This window comes from Lycorma delicatula, chromosome 4 (genome assembly GCF_047948215.1).
Source record: "Lycorma delicatula isolate Av1 chromosome 4, ASM4794821v1, whole genome shotgun sequence".
Lineage (NCBI taxonomy): Eukaryota > Metazoa > Arthropoda > Insecta > Hemiptera > Fulgoridae > Lycorma > Lycorma delicatula.
In genome coordinates, this window is record NC_134458.1 from 179081703 (window position 1) to 179105857 (window position 24155).

The 24155-nt window shown below is 27.9% G+C and overlaps 1 protein-coding gene across 1 annotated transcript; it reads right to left on the reverse strand.

The window, feature by feature from the left end:
• Positions 1-184: 184 nt before the first annotated feature.
• Positions 185-21224, reverse strand: LOC142324118 (uncharacterized). Its single transcript, XM_075364782.1, has 6 exons — positions 20975-21224; positions 16471-16679; positions 13640-13750; positions 11952-12056; positions 7424-7556; positions 185-1954 (listed from the first exon to the last, which is right to left on the reverse strand). Exons 2-6 carry the CDS (start codon positions 16660-16662, stop codon positions 1239-1241), a joined length of 1257 nt encoding a protein of 418 aa, XP_075220897.1. The 5' UTR covers positions 16663-16679; positions 20975-21224; the 3' UTR covers positions 185-1238.
• Between the last annotated feature and the right edge of the window lie 2931 nt (positions 21225-24155).

Below are 24155 nucleotides of genomic sequence, written 5' to 3' on the forward strand. Positions count from 1 at the left end.
CAGAAATCTTCTTCTTTATCAATTAATGAAATGTTTTACAAGTACTGTTTAATAAGTACTGTTTTATAAGTACAGCAGGCATAGTCAGTCATGGCTTAATATTCTATTCGTTCAGTTCAAGATTTAAGTGATATAATGTTTAACTCTGTTCTAATTTAATTCTAAGAAAAGATGCAAGGCACAGACTAATTAATCATTTTATTTTTTAAGTATGTGTTTGTTAAAATAAATCTTACTTAACATTTAAATCGTCAACATTCATTCAGATTACTGGCAATCGGTACAATGCATTAGTCGTACAATTAAATACATGACAAGATTTGTACAAATATAAGACAAGATAGACACAATGTAATAAAATAATAGATGTTATAGATAAATAAACTTTTATATCTCACTGATAGAAAAGAGGGATAAAATAAAAATCCAATCAAAATAAAAATAAAATAGTAAAAAACAGAGAAACTATAGCAAGTATTTTGTGGTGGTACCCTTCTATTATTATCATTTTATGACTTTAGATGTGTAACTTCTACCAGCTATAAATTAAGCCCAGATGTCAATGATTTTCTCTAAAAAAAAATAGAATATAAATAAACTATTTTCTCATTAAATATTCATTATGTAAAAAAAATTCCATACACCATAAAAGCTGGATTATTTATTAACTTACTTATTCTCTTTCCAGTAACTCAAATCAGGCTTATTTCAAATTACAGTTACCTTAATCCTTTATTTTGTGATAAGAAATGACTCTTGTTACATGTGAAAAAGATTCCAAACCTGGCCAGGATTCGAACCCAGAATCATTCATATCATAGGCAGAGATACCACAGAGGCTGGCTCTGTGATCACTTTTATCATTGTATAAAATACTTCTTTTTTCCTTTCCTTTTATTTATTTATTTTTTTATTATATAATAGAGAATACTAAAATAACTTATTCCAGATGTCTTATTTGTATTATTTTTTATTTGTTAAAGAAATTGGAATATAATTAATATTCAAAGGACAATAAAAATCTTCAAATTTGTCACTGAAGGAGGGTTTTAAACTCTAGTCAAATTCCTTCTGTAACTAGTTTATTTTTTAATTTGATTCTAGTCAATTCAGTAACATTGTTACTAGATTTTTTTTTAAATTTGTTCACCAATAACATATGATATAGTAATCCATTCTAAATCAACAAACTAAAAACCAATATTAAGAACATTAAATCATTTATTGAGACAGATTTATTATACAGATTCTGTTTTAATTACATAATGTTTGTTTGTTTTCTTTTGGGTTTTTAAAGATTCTTGTTTATTTCTTAACAGTTTCATACGAAGATAATTTGTATTATTTGAAAATTTCGATAAATTTAATGATTTATATTCACTAGAATTTAAGAAAATGGGATTAAATTTACTATTCCTACTAGAAGTAGATGTATTTGAAGAGAGAGAAGGTATAAATTTTACTTCACAGGTACTCTTTTTAGCTCTTCTAAAATTGGTGAGATCTTTTGGTGATGACTTATAATTTGATTCATCGCTATCAGAATTAGTTTTACTTCCTCTACGGTTAGATGGAGCACATACTTCCTTTTTACTTCTTAAAAGTTTCATACGAAGATAATTTGTATTATTTGAATATCTAGACAAGTTTAATGATTTATATTTTCTAGAGTTTATGAAATTGGGATTATATCTACTAATCTTATTAGAATTAGTCATATTTGATGAAATAGAAAAAGGGAAAAATTCTATTTTATAAGTACTTGTGTTAGTTTCTGTACAATTGGTGAGATTTGACAGCAATGACGATTCAAAATTTGGTTTATTACTATCAAAATTGGTTTCACTTCCTCTACAATTAGATACATCACATGAAATTGATGATTGTATTGAATTAAATGCTGTGACGAAGATAGATTCCTTAGATTCAGCTGATAACTTCAACCTGGAGCAATCTTTTTTCAAAAAGAAAATAAATTAATTAAAAATTACTGTAAAAATGATATATATTACTACTACTATACTTATAAATATATAGATATTTTTAACCATAAAAGAAGTTTTTAAATGAGTTCAACCATCTAAATTCAACCTCAATAATTAAAATTAATTTTTTGTCAGCACACACATGAATGAATGTATGTATTTAATACTGGTGTCAACATCCTCTATAAATTTCTCTTAGTTTATCTTAGGGTTTACCTAAGGTAACCAACCATATTTGGGACCATTCATGCATAAGGAGCATTTAAATATAGATTATAATTTATTATTTATTCAAAAAGCAACATAACAAGTATATTACAAATTGTTATTTTTTAACACAGTTTCCTTCCTTTTCATTGTACAACCATCATTTTTCAGGTAGCTTTCATATTCCTTCAAAAAAAATTCCTGTGGCTGTTGACTGGACCCATTCTCAAATAACTTGAGAATTGTAACAAGACATTTTACCCACTAGAACTTTTTTTAAGGGTCCAAACACGTAGATGGTGTATGGACCAAAAAACAGAGGGGTTGCAGAATTGTCCACTTTAATTCATGGATTATAACCATTGTATGGTTACAATGTAGCCACATGAAAGTGTGCATTATTCTGTAAAAAAACAGATGGGATGTTGACTTTTTCTTCTTCATTCAGATGGCTGTTTTTATTGGATCATTCAGTAAATTTGAGTAATAACTGACATTTATAATGTGCTGCTCTGTTAGGAACACCCTGTAAATCGCCAAAAATTAAGCCATAAATTTCCTGCTGAGAAAGTGGTTTTCATTTTTTTTCGGTTTCAGAGATAAAGGATGTTGCCACTGCATCACTCCTCTTTTGCTTTTTGAGATAAAATAGTGTAACCAAGTTTCATTAGTAATAAAAACATAGTAAAAATTCATTGCCTTTTTCATCACATTGTGCTACATATGAGCAACATGTGTGAGGTACATCTGTGTTAGTCTAATAGCATTCGTGGAGTCCAATGCCTGCATACTTTCTGGTAATTCACTTGATTTCTGATACAGCTATCCACACTAATGATACTGAAATTGAATGTAAAGCCAATATTCTGCACTGTAATTCAACAATCACTTTGAATAAGCATGCTAATTCTATAGCCATTTCTTCTGCTGTCAATGTTTTTGGAAGACAAGAGTATGGTTAATTTTGTACACATACTTTACCATATTTTAAAACATTTACTCCATTTATAGACACTTATATTTATCAATAGTTCCTCACCAAACTGTCTTTTAAATCTTTCACAAATTTCTGACATTTCACATTTTCTTTTATAAGAAATTTTATAATAATAAAGCTGCTTCACGCCTGGATACATTTCTTTTTCACTCATACTTGTAAACAATTAGCATATAACAGCTGGGTACTGAATGATGAATAGGCTAGTGCTTATTTCTGCCCATCAGACAGAGCACTGTCTGATGGGCAAATTACATTTTTTTTAAAAATTTAATTATAATTTTAATTTAAAATTATAATTATAATATAAAATTTATAATTATAAAATTAATTTCCAAATCAAAATTCAGATTTAACACTCCTTATTACATAAACATTTTTTTAGTGATTTTTAAGCCCTCCTTTTATAAGCAAATGTCATATCTCTCCTTTGTTTACAAAAGATTTCTATATTTTTTTTATTATTTTAATTTCACTATAGATTAAAATTGATTGATTAAATACGATGGTGCAGGTTTAGTACCATTTAGCTCTACGAATCTATTAACTAAAAACCCAGATATGTTATTATACATTTATCAAATTTTAAACATTATTCATTTACTTATTTTAATTTTTTTAAATTAGATGCTGGAATAGAAATTAACATTATAACTAAATATTGTGAAATATATCTGGAATGTTCTTGAAACATTCAACATAATGAAACAAAATTATGGAGTACATTAAATATTTACTGAAAATACAGTTTTCAGTTTTTTTAATTTTTCCTTTCAGTATTTACTAGCTCAACATCCCTTCAGAAAAAGAAAGGAAAATGTGAACCCTCTTCCACTAACATGTATAAATAATACTTAAATAGCCCAATTTATATAATGCAATTCTTTTAAAGCATATCTTAAACCTTCAATTATTTTCTTGACAACAGCCTTGACTTGCACCTGTACTGCATTTGGAGGAAAATGTGTTTCCTACTCATGGTTGAACTGCGTATGCAGATAATGTCATCTGCTTTGAGAATTAAAGTTGGGGATCATTTATAATGTTTTGCATTAGTTGCTAAGGTTTCTTCTATAAAGTAGGCTAGTGTATACTTTTTAAGAACTAGAATTAAAAATATTTATATATACTGAATCAAACTCAAATAAGAATACTAGTGCACTTCTAAGAGTTACTGGTAAAATATTTTTAATGCATATGTGAGTGTGTGTGTGTGTGTGTGTGTGTGTGTGTATGTGCATGTGTGTGTGTGTGTGTGTGTGTGTGTGTGTGTATGTGTATGTGTGTATGTGTATGTGTGTGTGTGTGTGTGTGTGTGTGTGTGTGTGTGTGTGTGTGTGTGTGTGTGTATGTGTGTGTGTGTGTGTGTGTGTGTGTGTGTGTGCATGCTACAACTATACTAATTTTTATTCTGAACACATAAAATAATGTTCTTAAATAGAGAACAAAATCTCATTTTCTTGGAATTCAGTAGTAAATATTAGCAGAAAAAATAATTGAGTCATGCTTATTAGTTTGTTTTTCAAAACCACAGTTGTTTATTACATAGTGACAATGTTATATAGACTCTGTTTATGAAAAGAAATAAGGTAAAAGCTGTATATTTTTGTTTTTCTTTCATATAAGATACATGGAATAATTTTTCTAACTGCACATACCATTCACATTTATAAAAACAAATTTGAAATTTTATTAACATAAATTGTGATGCTATGATGCTTGACATTGATATTTTTTGTAATACTGTTTCTATGTAAAAAGAGATTTTATAGAGAAAAGAAATTTGTTAGCATCTATTATAAATCTTATCAATCTTTTACACTTAAGGAAGAATTTTTCATCTAAAAATTCCAATTGATCTTTCATTATTTTTTCAAAATCTTTCTTTAGTGGAATTTTCCACTTTATTCTTTGCTCTTCATCGAAGTTGTCAATGTATCTTTTGCTTTATTTTTTATGATACGTTCTTGATTTATCATGATCTACCCTCTCTCTCTCTTTTTTCTGTTTAGCCTCCAGAACCATTGTGAGATATTACTTCAGAGGATGAGTGAGGATATGTAAGAATATAAATGAAGTACAGTCTTATACAGTCTCAGGTCGACCATTCCTGAGATGTGTGGTTAATTGAAACCAAATACCAAAAAACACTGGTGGTATCCACGATCTAATATTCAAATCTAAATGAAAGTGACTGCCTTTACTAGGATTTGAATCTTAAAACTTTTGACTTCGAAATCAGATGACTTGCGATAAGTTTTAACCACCAGACCAACCTGGTGGGTTCCACTCTGATCTACCCATCATTGCTCTTTCCTTTACTAGCATTCTTCATTCAGTTTTTTTTACAAACTCATGTTGTCTTCTTTAGGTGTTCTTGACTCAAATTTTTCACATGGCTTTTTCTCTTTTATTTATCTACATTTTCTACATAATCCTTTGTTTTCTCTTTAAACATCAGGTTTAGTGAGATTTTTCACTGTTAAATGTTTATTAATTCTGATCTTGAAAAAATTTTGATGAAATCAACTACCATATAATGGTTTTTTAATTTGAAGTTTATACTGTCAAAATGAGGAAAATCTTTAACTTCATTAATGAGATGGTGACAGTGGTGAAAAGAATTGCCTGATAAAAAGTTAAAAAACACTCAATATACATAATAGTTTAATATTGAAAATTCAAAAGCCCTTAGAAAAAGTATATATATTAAAAAAAAAAAAAAAAAAAAAAAAAAAAAACAAGAACTAACTCCATTATAATACAAATGTCTCAAGTGCTATGTTGTGACAATAAATCTTTTAAAAATCTTTTTGGAAATTTGTTGTCAATAAAATTAATTCAGTGATTTAGTGAGAGATTTAATGTTATCCAAGTATTCATCTAAATTTTACGATATTGAAAGAAAAAGAATAAATTCTTTTTCTTTCAATGTGCTAGATCATCCGCCATTTGCACACTAACCGAGAAAAAGAGTTACTTAAGAGTGACTTAGTATATTGCAATGAAATTGCTGATTTAATGTACATTTTTCATTGACTAAAGAATGAGAGTTTTCAATGACTAAATAAATCTAAAAGCTGTCTTTTTTATAATGGGAATAAATGTGTTTTGGTATCTATAGCCATTCAATTTACCCGAGAGAAAATAATGAGAAATTGATTTTTACAATGATTTAATTACAAAAATGAAGGTAGGGTGGTTGAACTTTAAAATACTAACCGTGCTTCTAGGTAAGCATGATAATTATCTTCTCAAACCCATACATCTTATGTAAATCAGTTAATAATCAAGATATCAGCATTTTGGGTTAGGAAGTTGGCTGGTAGCAAATCTTTTGAACATGAAAGCAAGAATATTTTATATAAAAGTTTAGTTGACTAGACGAAAACACTTTTATTACCACTCCATGTAAAACTAGGACTTATAAAACAGCTTGTAAAGGCCTTGTCAAGAGGAGACAATTTCAAGTACATTTCTACCATACCTATTAGAACTAAATATTAAAAGGAAGCATTTATGTTGGAGAATTTTCTAGGAAACAAAAAGGACCAACCACTATGAAATTATTAAAAGCTTTAGAGATACTTAATAAGAAAAAAATTAGTTTTTAACAAAATACTTTACAAAAAATCTTGATGTTGTGAGTAGAGAACAGAGAATAAATTTCTGTCTGGATATTAAAAAAATAAACAAAATGACCAAGATCCAGTGGAATGTTTAATTGTTGAGGACCTCTGCTGGATGGGATTCATTAAAACAATGATGACTCAGAGAAAAAGCAACAGAAATAACTTTACAAGCTGAAAAAACCTCTACAATACCTCCAATTACAGAAAAGATACTTTAAGTTTAAAAGTAATATTAGTTGTGAAGTATATCTAACAAAAATCTTAATATCCAAAAAAATAGTTAAATTATAGCGAGCTAAATACAACCAAATAAAAATACAGAAAGAAAAAAATTGTGCTGATAGAAAAAACTGAAATCGTATTTGAATTCAGTAGTTCAAAAAACTACAAATTTAATGAAATAAAGTAGTGAATCTAAATTTTACATGCCATTCCAAAATTAGAGTGCATACTTCTTACAACACTGTGTGTGTGTGTGTGTGTGTGTGTGTGTGTGTGTGTGTGTGTGTGTGTGTGTGTGTGTGTGTATATATATATATATATATATATATATATATATATATATATATGTATTACTCATGCAAAAATAATTGTCTGCTTACCCTTCCCAACACGACTATAAACTGGACAGTCATTATTCATTGTACTAACTTCACGGCCAGTTAATTTTTTGTTGTCCCAGCTAAATTCAACACCTTCCAAATATCTGTATGGTTTGAAACTTCTAGGCAGATTCTATAAAAATAAAATTAATAGTTTATTCAACAATAGGAGCAGATTACTTAAAAAATGACTATATTGAAAATGTAAGTATAGAAAAATAAAAAAGTAATAAAAATAGTATCTTTGTAAATTAAGAAATTTTACAACTTAATCTTACTAAATATTTATTTTATTTTACTTTACTGTTGATTTATTATTTAACTCGGATATTGCAAATGTATTTTAAAATGTAGAATAAAATGGATAAAAACATGGTTAAAAAAATTGATGTTTTTCAAAAATCAAACCTAGAACTAGTTGATTTAGCAGCCAGGATACTAATGTATGCTGGTTTATAAAAATATGCCACATCATTACACTAATAATATACAGAGTGTGCAGCATGAGTGTCTATGCACAACAGCAGTTAGCAGTACTCTAAGAACAACTAAGACAACATGCTGAGCGGCATCATTCTGATCAGTGTTATTTGGGTTTTTTTATCCAGATGCAGGTGAAGATCGGTGATTTCACTATGGGCTGCAAGTTAGAGCAGAAGGTAATTTCAAATTATATGTCAGACCACGAATAACTCTGATGGGAGACCTTTGAAATGATTAGGCAGGTCTACGGCAATGAAGTAAATTAGCCAGGAAAGGTATTTTGAATGGCATTTGCCCTTCAAGAGTACAAGAGTCAATGTGAAGATCACAAGTCACAAGAGGCTGAACACAACATGTGAACAAAATTAAGTTGCTTATGCATGAGGATTGTTAGATTACCAAAAGGAAATTACACTAGTGTAATTTAGTACACTAAATATTTGGAAATACAGACAATTCTCAAGTCTGTATTACACAAATTCCACATCACTACTAAATCATACTTTGGCTCCTTATCTCCAATTAGAAGGTGCAATGTGCCAATCTGTCAGGGTCTCCATCAGTAAGCCCAAAACTACACTATAAAAAAATATTAGAAAAATGTGTTGAGGAATTACCAGTGATGAGAATTTATTTTATGGCTAAAATCCAGGAACTAAGCAATTTGACTAATAATTGAATTGTGACATGAGGGTACTCATGATAATGGTCCTCATCACAGTTTGCAAACATGTTGAGCTTTTTTGCTGAAATAAAATCACTTCTAAATATTTTGCATTTTGAAATTTTCTGATCTTGGAAATTTATTTTTAAAATCTTTCAGGAGTGAATAAATTTTGCATCACATATGCTTAAAACTTTTACAAGCCTTAAAATTTTTTTATTTATTTAATATTTCTTAAAAATGGTATTAACTTAATTTTTTAAATAATTTAAATATTTTTAATTTAAAGAGATACTAATTTCAAAGATTCAAATATTCGAAAACATCCATTTTAAATTATCATTATCTGTGTAGTGTACATTTTTTGAACTGTTTCATTTTTTAAAAGTTCTTTGTTTGATTTTTAATTAAAAAAAGGAATTTTGCTTTTGTATTTTTTTTTAATACTGATCATTAAATTCCTGTATAATAATGACATAATTTCCTGTTTGCTTGTAATTAAAACAAAATATTTTTGAATTGTCAAAACATGTTTTAATTTATTTTAGAAAACTGCTGAATCATTTAATTTTTTTTTAATGTTTATATTTATGGTACTGAAAGTTAACCAATCAGTGTTTGTGATTAATACCCAGTTAAGCATAGAACATGGAAAACTAATTATTAGAATCTTTATCTTTTATTAATTTACCTCAATACTAATTCACAATCTAATATTTTAAGATAACATTACTTCTAATTAAAAGGTTCTTCGGTACTGATAGCTTTAATTTTTATATTATTAGAAGATAAGGTATAAAGAATAGTTCTAAGAATGTAGTTTTAAGAATATAGATTTAGGAACATTTTGTACCAAACTAGATATTTTTTTGGTTTCACCAGTAAATTAGCAATTACAAGTTATTAAAGAATGCTTGGGTTCAGATTCCACTAATTTCACATACATTGGCGTTAAGTACACCAGCAGAGGTATATTTGATAATTAGATGTGTGTGTATACACAATACATGTTATCCACTAGAGCTATATATTGTAAATTTGAATTTATCATGTAGTTGCATAGAAACAGGTCAAATATTACATTTACACAAGGTTCACCAGAGAAATTTTGGACGGTTATTAAAATACATAGAGTTCACCAAGGGTTTAAATACATAATTATTTAAAAATCATATTGCAGGGTTCTGATGCTGAATAACATACAAGGTACACCAATCTTGAATTTAAACATTAAACTGTCAAACAAGTTTTTAACACAAAAAAATGTAATAAATCGTAGATGCTCAATGAAGTTATAATTAATTTATCTTAGCAGTAAGTCAGTACATTGAAAAGAAAAATATTTCAGTGTACGAGAAGCCAGCTTAGATATTAAATAAAGTAAATATCAAATGTGGTTGAGACATCTGACAGCAAAATGAGTTGTAGTCAAGGAAATGTTAGAGAGGGGAGGAGATCTGAACACACATCTGTGAAATTTGAAATTTATTTACTACATATATTTTTGCTCTTAAAAAGGTAGAGCGGTTAAAAATTATAATTCTGTAAAAGAAAATTTTGAATGTATTCCAAGTTATAGGGTTACTATTATGAAATCAGCTAATATACAAAAAAAAGACAGTCACTGATCTACTGCAAACAATTCTTTTGGGAAAAGTGTCTTTTACACATATGATCAATCATGTAAATATAGTATATAATATGATTGCTTAAATATTATAAAAAGTTTTCTATGTATAATTGAAACAATTTACTAACACTTACAAACACCAGAGTTTAGAGCACACAGTCTTTTGTTAAGTAAAATTAGAATGAATGGTCATTTATTGTGCCATTTATTTGTATCTCTCATAAATTCTAATAAAACTAATTCAAATAAAAAACTAATTCAAATTAATATCAAGCAGGTATTTATTTATATTGTCATTTAGTCTGCTTTCACCCTACTAACCCTGTATAAGTGAATAACCTGATGCACTAAGCTAACCAGTTAACTCTGTATAGAATTTAATTTTCTGCTGTGTAATGTTTATAACTTGAATAAAAGAAAAAATATAGTTTATGAATGAAGCTTACCATGATGATTTAGAGTACTGGATAACCAGATATTTAGACTACAATAATGTTATTTAAAAACCACCAAAAGTAGAATAAAATTCTTGTTTATTAACTTTGGTTTTAGTAACAATTGCTGAGCTTCTTCTGTTTGATATCACATTTAAATTGGAATTTAAATGTGATAAGACTGACAATTTTGAGCAAAAAAACATAACTGGTACATCTAATTGAAAATATTACATGTTGGTCTCTACATTAATGTGGTTTTGGTACATTTGTTAAATTGTTCTAAATCATGTTTCCTGATACTCTTCCTTCTATTGACATCTACTACATGTAAATATTTTATTGCCTATCACTACTGTTTTTATAATAATACAAAATTATACAGAATAATGTAAAATATAATAAGGAAAATAGATATATAATGAAAATAAATAAGGAAAACAGATTTAGATTACTGAATAACCAGATATTTATAATACAATAATGTAATTTGAAAACCACCAAAATTAGAATGAAATTCATATTTATTAACTTTGGTTTTAGTAAATAAACCATAATAAGTAGAGTACAATGTACAAAGTTTTTAAGTTCTAAAGTTTTAAATTTCTTAAGTTCTTTTTTCTTTTCTTTTTTTTTTGATCGATGATTAATTCATTACATAAGCTCAAAAAGTGTGCATACAAATACAGAATGGAAACTTGTGGTATGAAAATTGCCATGACCAGATTTTAATTCAGAGCCTACTGGATGAAAGGCTGAGATGTATTTCACCGTAATGAATGAATGGGTTAATCATTGTATTATAATAAAACTATCAAAACTATTTAAATCCTGATAAATGTTTTATATTTTATAGTTTTATATTTTTCATACTCTAATATACAAGCTTCACAAACTTCTTTGGGGTGAAGTAATTCATCAGTCAAAAAACAGTAACAATAATTATAAAAGAAACTGATGAGTAATTTTCCTAATGTAGAGCTAAAGTTCCAATGGTTACTTTTGTCCAAGGAGCTTAAATTTATATCATCAGATATTTATATGAAAACTTTCATAAATCAATCAGCTGTTAAATGAGAGCCTATTAAAATTTTTTTGTACAGAAATAGTTATGAATATGAAGAAAAGTACTAAAAACATTGATGATCCTAAAATTGGGTAATTATTTTGAGTGTCTTATTTAAAACTCTTTTGTTAAAAATTTCATCATCTAACAGTATTTCTTATAGTCATTTAAATAGAATTCATTCAGTCACTGAATATGAATCTACATGTATTATCACATTTAAGGTTTACATGTAAATTATAACTCCTTACCCAAATAGTAGCAGTTTCACGATCCAGCAATTTATTAATTCTTTTCCTCTTAGCTGCATAAACCAAGAAGTTTGTATGATTATTTGCTTGCTGCAGGTATGATACCTAAACAAAATAAAATATTTAAAAAAACTTATATAATTAATTAAGAGAAAATTTCCAGTACTAATACTATGTGAATAATTCCTGAATATGTAAGTCATCAAAAGAATATTACAATAAACCGATGATAATAAAGTATAGTAAAATATTACTAAGTATAATAGACAAAAACTTGATTTTACTTTATATGAAAATAAAAATACTCAACATTCTAATATATGCAATTGTAATAGATAGATAACAGGAAATAAAAAATCAGATACATCCAGTTAATGAAAAATTTCAGCAGAAGTTCTACATTCAGCTTTAAGCTGAAAGTCTGAGATATAAAGGGATATTTAAAATATCTTTTGATGCGATTAAACTGAATATTTGATACTTAAACCTAAATAAGGGAATAATTATATACAAAATAAACTTAACCAGTGGACTACCATAGTAGCATTACTGATATGTCACTGAAAATAAGGTATGGTTAAACAAAATAAACTAATATTTTGTTACACAGTTAAGGTACAAAGTTAGCACACATCAATAAAATTGGCAAGAAACAATATTCTGTCAATAACATGTGTCAAATAATTAATTGAAGTACGTGTTAACTATCTAAGTATAACACACTTGCTATTAATGTTTAAAAATAATTGGAAACAAAATGCTAATGGAAATAAATAAAAATACATACACACTTGACAACAACACAATTAGTATATAAAAGGCTATATTTACACATTAACCAGAAGTTTATGTAACCACAAAGGAAAAAATTAATTCATTACATTAATAAATAAAATTAGCTTTGCCACCTATTACATATCACTTAATGAACAAAAGAAGGAAATTTTCATAACCTATTATGTTTTTTTTTCCATCAATGGCCTACCTACATTTCCTGTGATATAGAAATTCTTTTTTTCCTTCTTATTGTAAACTGGAAATATGAAATTACATTGGTACCACAATAGTATTGTGAAAACACACAATTCTATGTAAAAAAAGGTCCTGCCTTTTCTAAGAACTGAATTAACAAGTTTTTTTTTTTAAATAGCCATATTAAAACTGGCTTTTGGACATTTATTTTTATACTTAAACAACAGATAAAACTGTTTTAAATAACTTATAAGTCAACCTTTTTTATTTATTTATTTATTTTTTTGTATAGTTCAGGAATGTTGCAATTGCACTACTTTGAAACTTTCCTTTTTTTTAATAAACTGCATCTCATACGAAAAATGCAAAGAATATGCTGATATGAAATTCAATTTAATTTTCAGAGACAGAATTTGTTTACCATGACAAATACGACAATGTCATACTGCACAGCAAGGTAGTTTTTGTTTTATAAGTACAGTACTTAATGTCAAACAGGACAAATTTACATTTCTAAACTTAAACTGTACTCCCTGTTACATCAGTTGTATATGGAAATTAGATTTATGAAATTACAACCATTTTTAGTGACAACGGAAGGCTAAAATCCTTTTATCATGCTACTGCATTATGGAAGGAGTGCAGTTATGTAAGGGGGGCAATTTTTTATAAAATTCATTATTAGAATATGTTTACACATTCCTATATTTACATACATATCGTTTAACCATTGCAGTGTCAGATGGTGAGGTTTGTGTTGATTCTTTAATACTCTCCATTTCTGCAAGCATTAAATCGTATCTCTTTTTTTCTCTTGATATGATATACTGCAACAAAGTACAATTACATGCCAATAAAAAATTATTAATAAAAAAAATGTAAAATATCTGCAATAATGTTACTGGAATATTCTATTATACTTTTAGGTTGATTATGACAAAAAGGCATATCAGTCACAAATGGACTAATTCATGTCTATTATAAAAGAATGCATATACCAAAAATACATAAAAATGAATAGCCATCAGATTGAACTGATTTAATAATGTAAATGTGCTATTTCAGACTTGTTTGTGACACACAAGTTGTTTTTTCACCATTATATAGTTACTACAAACAGAACAAAAAAAAAATCAGCTAATTTTAAAAATGCTAGTTTATAAGTCCTTCTGGCATTAAGAATCAATGTATATATATAAAACTCCTTTTCATTTATGTAAAATGTACCAGTATTTGAAAGTTCAATCCACTGCAAGTATAAACTGTCTGCTTTTAGAAGTATGATCAACAAATGACTCAACACACTTATGCCATCTGGAGGACAAGAAAAACTCAATGCAAAAAAATACCTAGTGCAAACAAATGGACATAGCAGCACATACTTCTGAATATAATAACTAAAAGTAAACTATACAGCAAATTAGAAAAACAAAGAATTCTAATAAAATAGCTTAAATATTTTTAAATTGTGGGTACAATATGATCTACAGAATACCAAACAAAAGTAAAAAGAAATCACTATACACAGAGCAGTACAACCAAACAGAAAAATGATTCCATAGTATATAAACTAAACTGAAAAATGTTCTAAAATAATCAAACTGAACATAGCTTCAAACAACGGTAAAATAAACTTAAAATCTCTTATCAATGTAAAGGAGTCATATTTATCAACCATCTCACAGACGCATTGACATCCACCACTATTGACAACAAATCTAGTAATCTAAACATATATAAAAAAGGATCACATTTAATACACCTGAACAAAAATTTTATAAAAAAACAACAATCATACACTAAATAAAAAGACATGATTCAAATCTAACATTTTTTTTACCAAATCTAAATATGATGTCTGCCTAATAACATTAACTGATATACTAGGATTAAAGTAACAACATAATCATTGAAAATGATCTCAAGAGCAACTGTAAATTAACCTTAAAAGAAATTTAATAATAAATCTGGTTTGATTCATCCTTTCAGAAGTTTAGTTTTAAAAATTTACATAACTGATGTTCAAGAACAAAATTACAACAAAAGATTGCAATATGAAATTTAATAAAAATATCATTAAACATCATAAAAATCAAATTATTTGAACATGCATATAAGAAATTAACTCAAATTGGTTCGATTTGCAGTAACACCATTCCCAAAGAGCTGAATCAAAGTTCTGAATAATCTTTTATCTTGTTTCCACAAATTAGAAAGTTAGTAATTTTATTATCCACATGTTTTCCCTTATTCTGTCCAATTCAAGGCTTGTCTTGGGTTTGCCAGCACCTTTGAGTGTGCAAGTTAGTAATAATTTTTTATAAATTCCCTTCTGTTTGCTGATAATTTGGTTATGTTAGGTGAACAAAAGACAGACTACAGCTGCTTGTCTAAAAATGTACTAAAATTTTTAATAAGCTTGAAATATAACTGTAAAGTTTCTATTAGAAAAATCAACGTCGTGACGGATTTAGGTGATAAACCTGATCAATCTAAAATAGCCATAAATGGTCAGGTTTTGGAACAAGTAACTTTTTTCACATTTTACTTACTTAGGATGTGACATTTCTTATTTAAAAACTAATGATATAGATATTAAAATTTCAAGTTTATGGAATAAAGTATACAACCAAGTTTATGGAATGGTTATAAGAAATTAAAAAAAATAGCGCTTGTATTGATACCATTAAGTTTTATAAAACATTAGCATTGCCCACTCTTCTTTATGGGAGTGAAACCTGGAAGATGTCAACAAAAAAAAATCAAGACAGCTGAAATGAGATTTTTAAGGAGAGTGAAGGGAGTGATTAGGTTGGACAGATACAGCAATGACAGAATTAGGGACAAGCTCTGGGGTGATGGCTGTCACTGAAACAAACAGCACAGAGAAAACCGGCTGGTTCATGTCCAGAGAATGGAAGGTTATCTAAACATGCATTGGACTATATTTCAAGAGGAAGGTGAAAGATTGGAATACCGAGATTACGATGCGTCAGAACAAGTCTAGAACCTAATACTTGGCAGCAGATGATGACAATCAGTAATTTTATTATTCATTTCATTATTTGATGTGATGTTCATGTTATATGTTTTGGCTTTATACAGTATATCTTACCCTATGATGGCAATTCACTACCCCATGTGTGAATTCCCATCACAGGGTATTATGTTATTGTTCTATTGTGCACGTAGGGATATGGAAAGAATTTTTTAATAAGAATATAGGATAAACGAAAACACTGATCAGTGTGCCAGATATAAGTTTTCTATCTTATTTGAAAAAAATATTTGTAAGAGGTGAGCAACAATATTTGGTTTTTATTATAAGAATACTTTTTAATACTCATTGTATTAATGCATCGGTTTTCACTTTACGACCATGTTTAATATATCTGATACATCAAAGGATGGTAAAAAGTTTTTTGCTCAATTTATGTCAAGTACTGTCACATAATACACAATTTTAAACATACACTACTAATTACTAGATAATAAATTAATAAAAAATAAATAATAATTACTAAATTAATAATACATTGTAACTTACGAAAGAACACAGATAACTTATTACAAGGCAGAAAGTGCACAAAAAAAGAGAAGATAAATTATTATCTTCTAAAATTCTGTTCATAATAATGTAATAGTATTTGTTGAATAATGTGGAAGACGATTCAAAACAAATAAATCCAAAATAATGATTACAAATTTCATACATCCATGTTATAAATAATATCGGCATCTTAATTATTTTCCAAACTGAAACAAAAAGAGAAAAATAAATATTTAAATTTTTATTTTTTATTTATTTGCATAGTAATAACAGTCTTATGCCCTCTAACAATTACTAGATGAATGATAAATGAATTTTATAGCGTGTGAAAAATGTCTTGCCTGACTTCAAATCCAGGACCTCCAGATGAAAGGCAGAGATGCTATCACTCTTACACAAATGAACAAATTTAAAAATAAAAGAAGTAACACACCACCTTTCTGTATAATAGTTTCAAGTACTAATATCAACCGAGAATTAACACACTATTTATTACATACTTATACTTGGTAATCTGAATTTTTTTTAATTTTTACATCCACTTTTCAAAGTTACTGGGGTTAGAAGAGTAAAATGGTTTTGGCTTAATGTTTAGTTATATCTGTCTTAACACATGGATCTGCCAGAAGGGATGTGGTTTAGAAATTTTTACAATGTGAAAAATGCCATACCTGTTTACAATTTGACCAAGTTCAAATTGTCTCCAGATTATAGACAGAGATACAACAATACTCTGCCATTGGATTTGCTATACTTTTTTAAAAAAGCATGTAAACAAAATGGACATAAGAGGAGACAAAAAGAATATTTGCCAAGTACAACATACGGCAAATAGCTGATAGGAACCCAGCTGTAAAAAAATCCCCATGATTAATATTAATTAACACTAAACACAAAATTTGTATTTAACATGTTACACAACTTTTCTCACTGTAATTTGGGTGCTGATTTCAAACATGCTATTGAAACTGTGTTACCACAAAGAATGTAATCGTAAATGATTTTTATAATAAACTCATTTTAATCAACTACTGGTTACAATTACGAATAGTTTCTGTATTTTTAATTTTAAACATTGTAAGGTGGACTTATGAAATATTGTTTTCTTTGTCTTTAGGACAAAGTAGTGAAACAAAATGTCATTAAAAACTAAAGATCTGGCCATTGTGGCCAAACTTTGTGGCTAGTGAAAAAATGTAAAGCATTTATCATTAAATTGAGAGTGGTAAAAGTAAAGGCACTAGACAAAAGTAGACCATAATTTAATCATTTAAAAATAAGTTCCTAAAGTGAGTTACGTTAAGCTCCAGGAGGATATATTTATCAGTCTGCAAATCAAGAAACTGCTGAATGACAACTAGCTGCATGGAAGTCCTTCAAAAAAGGATGTTGCTGGTGGTTCTTTAGGCAACAGAAAAAATGAAAACTGTTTTTTTTTTTTTGTTAATAAGCTGTTAGAAATCTACCAACATTTAGGATGTCAAAAAATCATTTCCTATATTCCCAGCTACACTTTTTCCTGAAAATTTGGGCTCTGTCAGCATTGACCAAGGAGAGTATTTCTATCAGCATATTCTGACCATGGAGCATCAGTACCAAGGAAGATGGCATCCAGAAATGATGGGCGACTATTGTTGGTTTTTGTTTGGAGAAACTGATCAAATATTGTAAAAGCGAAAAAGTTAAAAAAATAAACAAAAAATCAACATTTAAAAAAATTAAAGGTAAGACAATTCCAATGATTTAAATTTTTAAAAACTGTTATTTTAAAGATATTTCTAAATGATTAGACTTTTAGAAACTGTTATTTTAAAATTGTATTAATGTATTTAAATCTGTGTTTGAATAAATAAAAATTTAGTTGATTTAAAAAAATTTTATATGAATACACAAATAATAATTTTTTTTAAATATTGATTTCACACTGATTATGCATCTTCAGTAAATAAATCGTACGTCTAAACTGTATGTATCTAAAAAGTGTGACACATCACACAAATAATAATAGCAGTTTTGAATTCAGCACCCCAAAATTAATTAAAATCACCATGTACAATTCCAGATACATGAAAAAAGTTTTTTTTTGTTGACCAGTGTATTGTAACAATGGAGATTTTGGTACAGACTAAAAACTTAAACAATTAAATGTATAAAAGGGTAGTACAGTAGAAATATTTTTTTCCAGAAAGCCATGCTAATAATTTTTAAAGCAAACACTATCTTAATAATGAACAGAAAGTATAATAAAAAAACACTTGCTATAGAAAACAAGCAAATATTCTTTTCACAATACTAAGACCACATGGGAAGAAAGATGAATGTGCTCAGGAATATATTCGGAGATAAATGGAAATGAATATTTGAAGACATCATTAACTAGCAAGACTATTAACTAACATCTAGATATTTCATTTTAATTATACAAATCTATTACTATCTGAAGTATAAAATTATATTTTTTTAAAAAATTACTTATTTCCTAACCCTGTTTAAAAACTCTTTAGAAAATTAATTTTATATTAAACCTAACAAATTACAACACAAGAAAGGTGAGAATAGATAAATTGTTTTCAAAAAGCATGAGAGTCCAAAAATATTGTATTTTCATTTCCATTTAAACACTATATTAATAATATTTTTTTTAAATTACACATATTGTCTAATTAAATGTTTGTCAGTGAACAAGTCTATTTTATGTTTACAAAAAGCAGTAAATTAAAACAAAACACTTGCACAAGAAATATTTACACAAAGAACACAATATTATTTAAATGGTATATTTTCATAAAATTTGTGAGTTTCCTGAGAACAAAATCTTTTCAAGTTTTGTAGATCATCATATTTGGCTTTTTTTTATAGGTGATAATTCACTGTATACAAAATCAGGTAACAGAAATTTTCCTTCAGATAAGGAAGGATTTCAGCTTTTCACTTTTAATTATAAAATATATTGTTTTTAAAAATTTTGTCCAAGATTTAAAAATGAGTGATTGTCACAGGAAATGGACTCGCTTTATCCTAGCAGTTTCTAATACAGCATTCCATTCATTAGGCAGCTCTACTCTTCATTTTTGATTTACTATTCCCATATTCTGATTGCATTTAAATACACGTGCCCTTGAATTGGAAAACCTACTTTTACTTTCTGCAATTTTTTTACTGTGTGAACTACATGATGATGCATTGTAAATACAGTGTCACTTTTATTCTGCCCACATGAACTACAGAAAATAGTGCGGAGCTCTAGAAATTCTGGTGGCAGGTGGTTCAATATTATGTCATACAGCACTGACGAAACATCATCTGATCCTTCTTTAGCATACAATTCAGAGTAAGTTTAAAAAAATTGAATTTCCAGTAGAAAAAAATTGAATGTTAAAATTATAAATGGACAGTTGTCAACCATAATAAACATCACTTGTTTAGCGAAGTCTATGACAACAGCCTTTACAGCAATCATTAAGTTTTTGTTCATAGAATGTTTGGTACGCCACCGCAGGAGAAGTTGCGCTAATGCGGCAATAAAAAGCAATCTACCCTTACGTAAAAATAATTGTGAAAATATAAATATAATCTAACCAAACTTAACCTAAGCGCAAGTTAGCGCGCGTAGGTTAAGTTTGGTTCGATTATAATAAATTTTAATTTTAATTAACTTTATACAATAAATAAATATAATTATAAATAATTGATTGGCACATTAGCGCAACTTCTGCTGCGGTGGCGTTAATACGTACGTACCGAATGTTTCAGCTGTCTTTAAATGAAATTCTTTATAGATTACAAATTTTCTTAAATCTAAGGTTACTTTACTAATTATGTCAGGTTTGTTAGAATTTTCTGGAATTTCTTTTTGCTTTTTTCTATTTTAACTCTCAATTCATCACAATAGCTACACATATCAGACCTTGGATGGCCATGACAGATATTAAATTTGTTATTAAAGATGTCATGGTATTTTTCAAACAAAACATTTTGGGATATTTGACTATCATTGAATGCATTCTTTTAAAATTTAGCTCACTTGGTAAATACACGTTTTTAGTCTTCTTTAAACTGTAAAGTGGATTTCTACTTTTGAAAGCTTTTACATGCTCAATAATATTATTAAATATATCATCAGGTAACTTATTTGGCCTAGTGTGATGCTTCCCACGATTATCAACTGGAGTTTTTCCTGTTGCCTGCAATCCTTTTTGTAATGTTTGCAATCGTTTCGCTGATATACCATTAAGTACCAAGAATGCCTTATAGCATACTGTCACTTCATGTAATTCGTTACCTCTAATTAATCTTACTTTGTATGAATACGAGCACCCATGCAAGGCTGAATATACTTCGTTCTGTCAGGGTCGATGACGTGCTACCGTTTTACGTCCTATCAGTCCAAAGAGACAAACTGATTGCTCATTATAGGACTGCAGTTTATTTAAATTTGAAATAATGACATTCCTATCAGTTAAATTAATAACCAGAAAACATTTTAACTTTGAACACTTACGTCTTCTGTTTCGGGTGAACTTAACCTCAACTTATAGTTTACGTCTTTCATTCTTCCGATTATTAGAAATAATTAGCAGTTTCGATTCATCAACATCTATTTTCAATATCTCACACTTTTTTTACAAATATATACGAAACGCATACTTCTATTACAAAACTTTTAAAAACAAATAATACATTAGACTAAACAGGCGAAGGAACAGTGCAGCCAAACACATCCTACGAAGTATACATTGATCATCATCCTATTTCCCAACATTCGCTGGCACCCTCATTTTTTCCCCTGTAGAGCCATTTTTAAAATGGCAATTACTACAAGCCCTTACCTCTTTTGCCATTTTTAACATTACAAATGAATTCTACCCTGCAAAATGTATAAAACTGATTCAAATCTAAAAAAAATGGACCCTTATCTTTCTTATCCTGTGGTCTTCAATTATAGTAGTGATTTATTTTTCCAAAACATACATGTTTATATATTTTAACAACTTAAAATATTGCATCATTAATTATATCAACAAATTAAATAAAACAATAAGACTATATTCATACATTAACTTACACAAATTTATCAGGGTAATGATTAAGTAATCTACAAGTTATGTATATAATGATATATACAAATAGAAATTAAAATAAATTTTTAAAAATTGTTATTTGAAAAAAGCCAATCTCCACTGCGGAGAGGTAGTTTCTCGGCCTTTTGTTCAAGAGGTGCTGAGTTTGAATCCCAGTCAGGCATGACATTTTTTACTAGCTACAAACTCCATTTCAATATTCCTACATACAAGCTTCTCTGTAAGCTTCTGTGGTGAACTAATTCATCAAGCAAAAACACAAAAATATAAACAACCAAAAAAGAACAGGCAAATAAGAACAGAATAATTATCTTACAAATTAGTGGGAGTCAGCAACTTTCATAGATTGAATTAAAAAAGGATGTATATAAATATCTTACCCAAGTTGATGAAAAATCAAACTATCATTCTAAATATAGTTTCAACCTCTTCAAAATTAAAAATAATGAAATTTTCATTTTTCTCTTAAAAGTGCTTTATAAATAAATTATATTTATATTCGAGTCAAAAAATGTCTTATTAAAATAAAGAAACTCTTCTGGAACAGGGTAAAAATTGGTTTTGGGATCTTTCAATACAACAGCTCATCTAGTACTGTAAACAGGGATTTTTGTGTCCACTACATCACCCCCATTAAAACATCTACTGAAAAATATCTCTAATAATTTATAAACATATAAAAACTGTGACAATATTTTGTTTCTCATAAATAACCCAAAAGACTTACTACTCTTCCTTTTTAAATGTCTTTTGAATAATATATAGAGGATTCTAAGATTGAGGGAAAAATCATGACATTCAGCTGAGACATTCAGCTGCTGGACATTTAGTTGGTAACAATGAAATGAGAAGGGAACTTTGCCCAGGTCACTTTGTGTCTCACAATATAATTCATCTCTGGTACTAGGAGTGCATGAAAGAGCTGTGTTAATGGCAAAAGTAGTTTCATGTTTACTGAAATAACCAAAACAGAAATCATTAATGAGCAGTTTTAAACTGGGCCTGAAATAGATCTATGTGGCCTCCATATTTTACTTGCAAGGTCTTGTTTTTATATTACCATCTTGATATTCTGGCTTTTATTCTATAAATAAGTTTTAAACCACAATAATATGTCTCAAATTTCCAATTTTTCAAGTTTGTCTGTTATGTTGGATGATTCAGAAAGGTTGGCTGATATGAAATAATCCCAATGATTTATTAAAGTTTAAACTATTATAAATACAAAAACGAAAATGTAGCAAAACTGGACAATCTCATCTATAAAACCCATAACAAGAATTCCATATTGGTACTTTCTTTAAAATGATAGTTGTTATAGTGATTATTATTTTAAAGTTTTCAAATTTCATGGGCTACTAGATATGTGGAAAGCAGTACAACTGGTTTAACAAAACGGAGTCATACTGCATCTGATGTTACACAGTGTTTTTAGAGATTGGAGCCTTTGATCTCCAAAATACTTTATATACTTGTAAGAATTAGCAAAGCATACTGCTACAGATTATACAAAATCAATTACTACTGAAATCTCAAACAATTGCATACATGCAAAGCATTTTTTGAAAGCGGTTTAAAGAATGATTTAAAGCAACTGTAATGTGTTCAGCACTATATATTCATGAACAGAGATCACTTCAAAGATCTTTTATATGCTATTCCTTTTATCACTAACAAATTCAATTTATCTTATGACAAATGAACAACAATTTTCCAAATGTACTGTATTACTCATATGTAAGATTTCTAGTGTTTTAGATTTAGTTTAGCAACTTTTAATATATTTCAGCACAAATTATACACAGTGACAATCCTAATAATTTATCTGCTGATCTGGTGGAATTAAAAAAAAATACCAAAATATATTTATGCCATACTATAATGTGTCTTTATGCAGTAGACAAATGTCTTTATTGAAAAAACAAATCTTAACAGGAAAATTTTGATTACAATCTAATAAATTTTTTTTAATCACATGAAGTAAACCAATAACTTATATATTATGATTATCATTTTTGCATAGAATTGATCACTCAAACAATTCTCTCAGCTATGTTTAGCGAACTGTAACTTTTCTTAAGAGTTTGAAGTTTAATAACTCCATAATAATAGTAAGAGTCATTAGGTTTTAGTTTTATCTTCTAATAATTTTTCTCTTAATTGTACAATTTAATTCCATTAGTGAGATATTTCTTTAAAGAGTGAGAAATAACTACAAAAAAGTGATTTTTTGACTACTTCATTACCTAACATTTATTTGCCATCATGAAATTTGTAAAACACTGCCTAATAACTATACTTTTATTATTTAACCAAACTGACCATTTTTGAAGTAACAATTTTCCAGTTACTGATAATTTTCCAGTAGTATTAGCTACTTTAGCCAGAAGTGGTTTTTTTTTTTTTTAAATTAAAAGCTTGCATGTTTATTCTGATAAGATGATTAAGAAATATGAAAAATAATTAAAAGTAATCATTATTACAATGAGTTTTATATTATTTAAAATTAAAAATCCTTTTAAAATAGAATTTTTAAATAATTACACTGCAGATAGAAAATGTATTATAATTAATGTAATAACACTGATAGAGTAGGCTGCA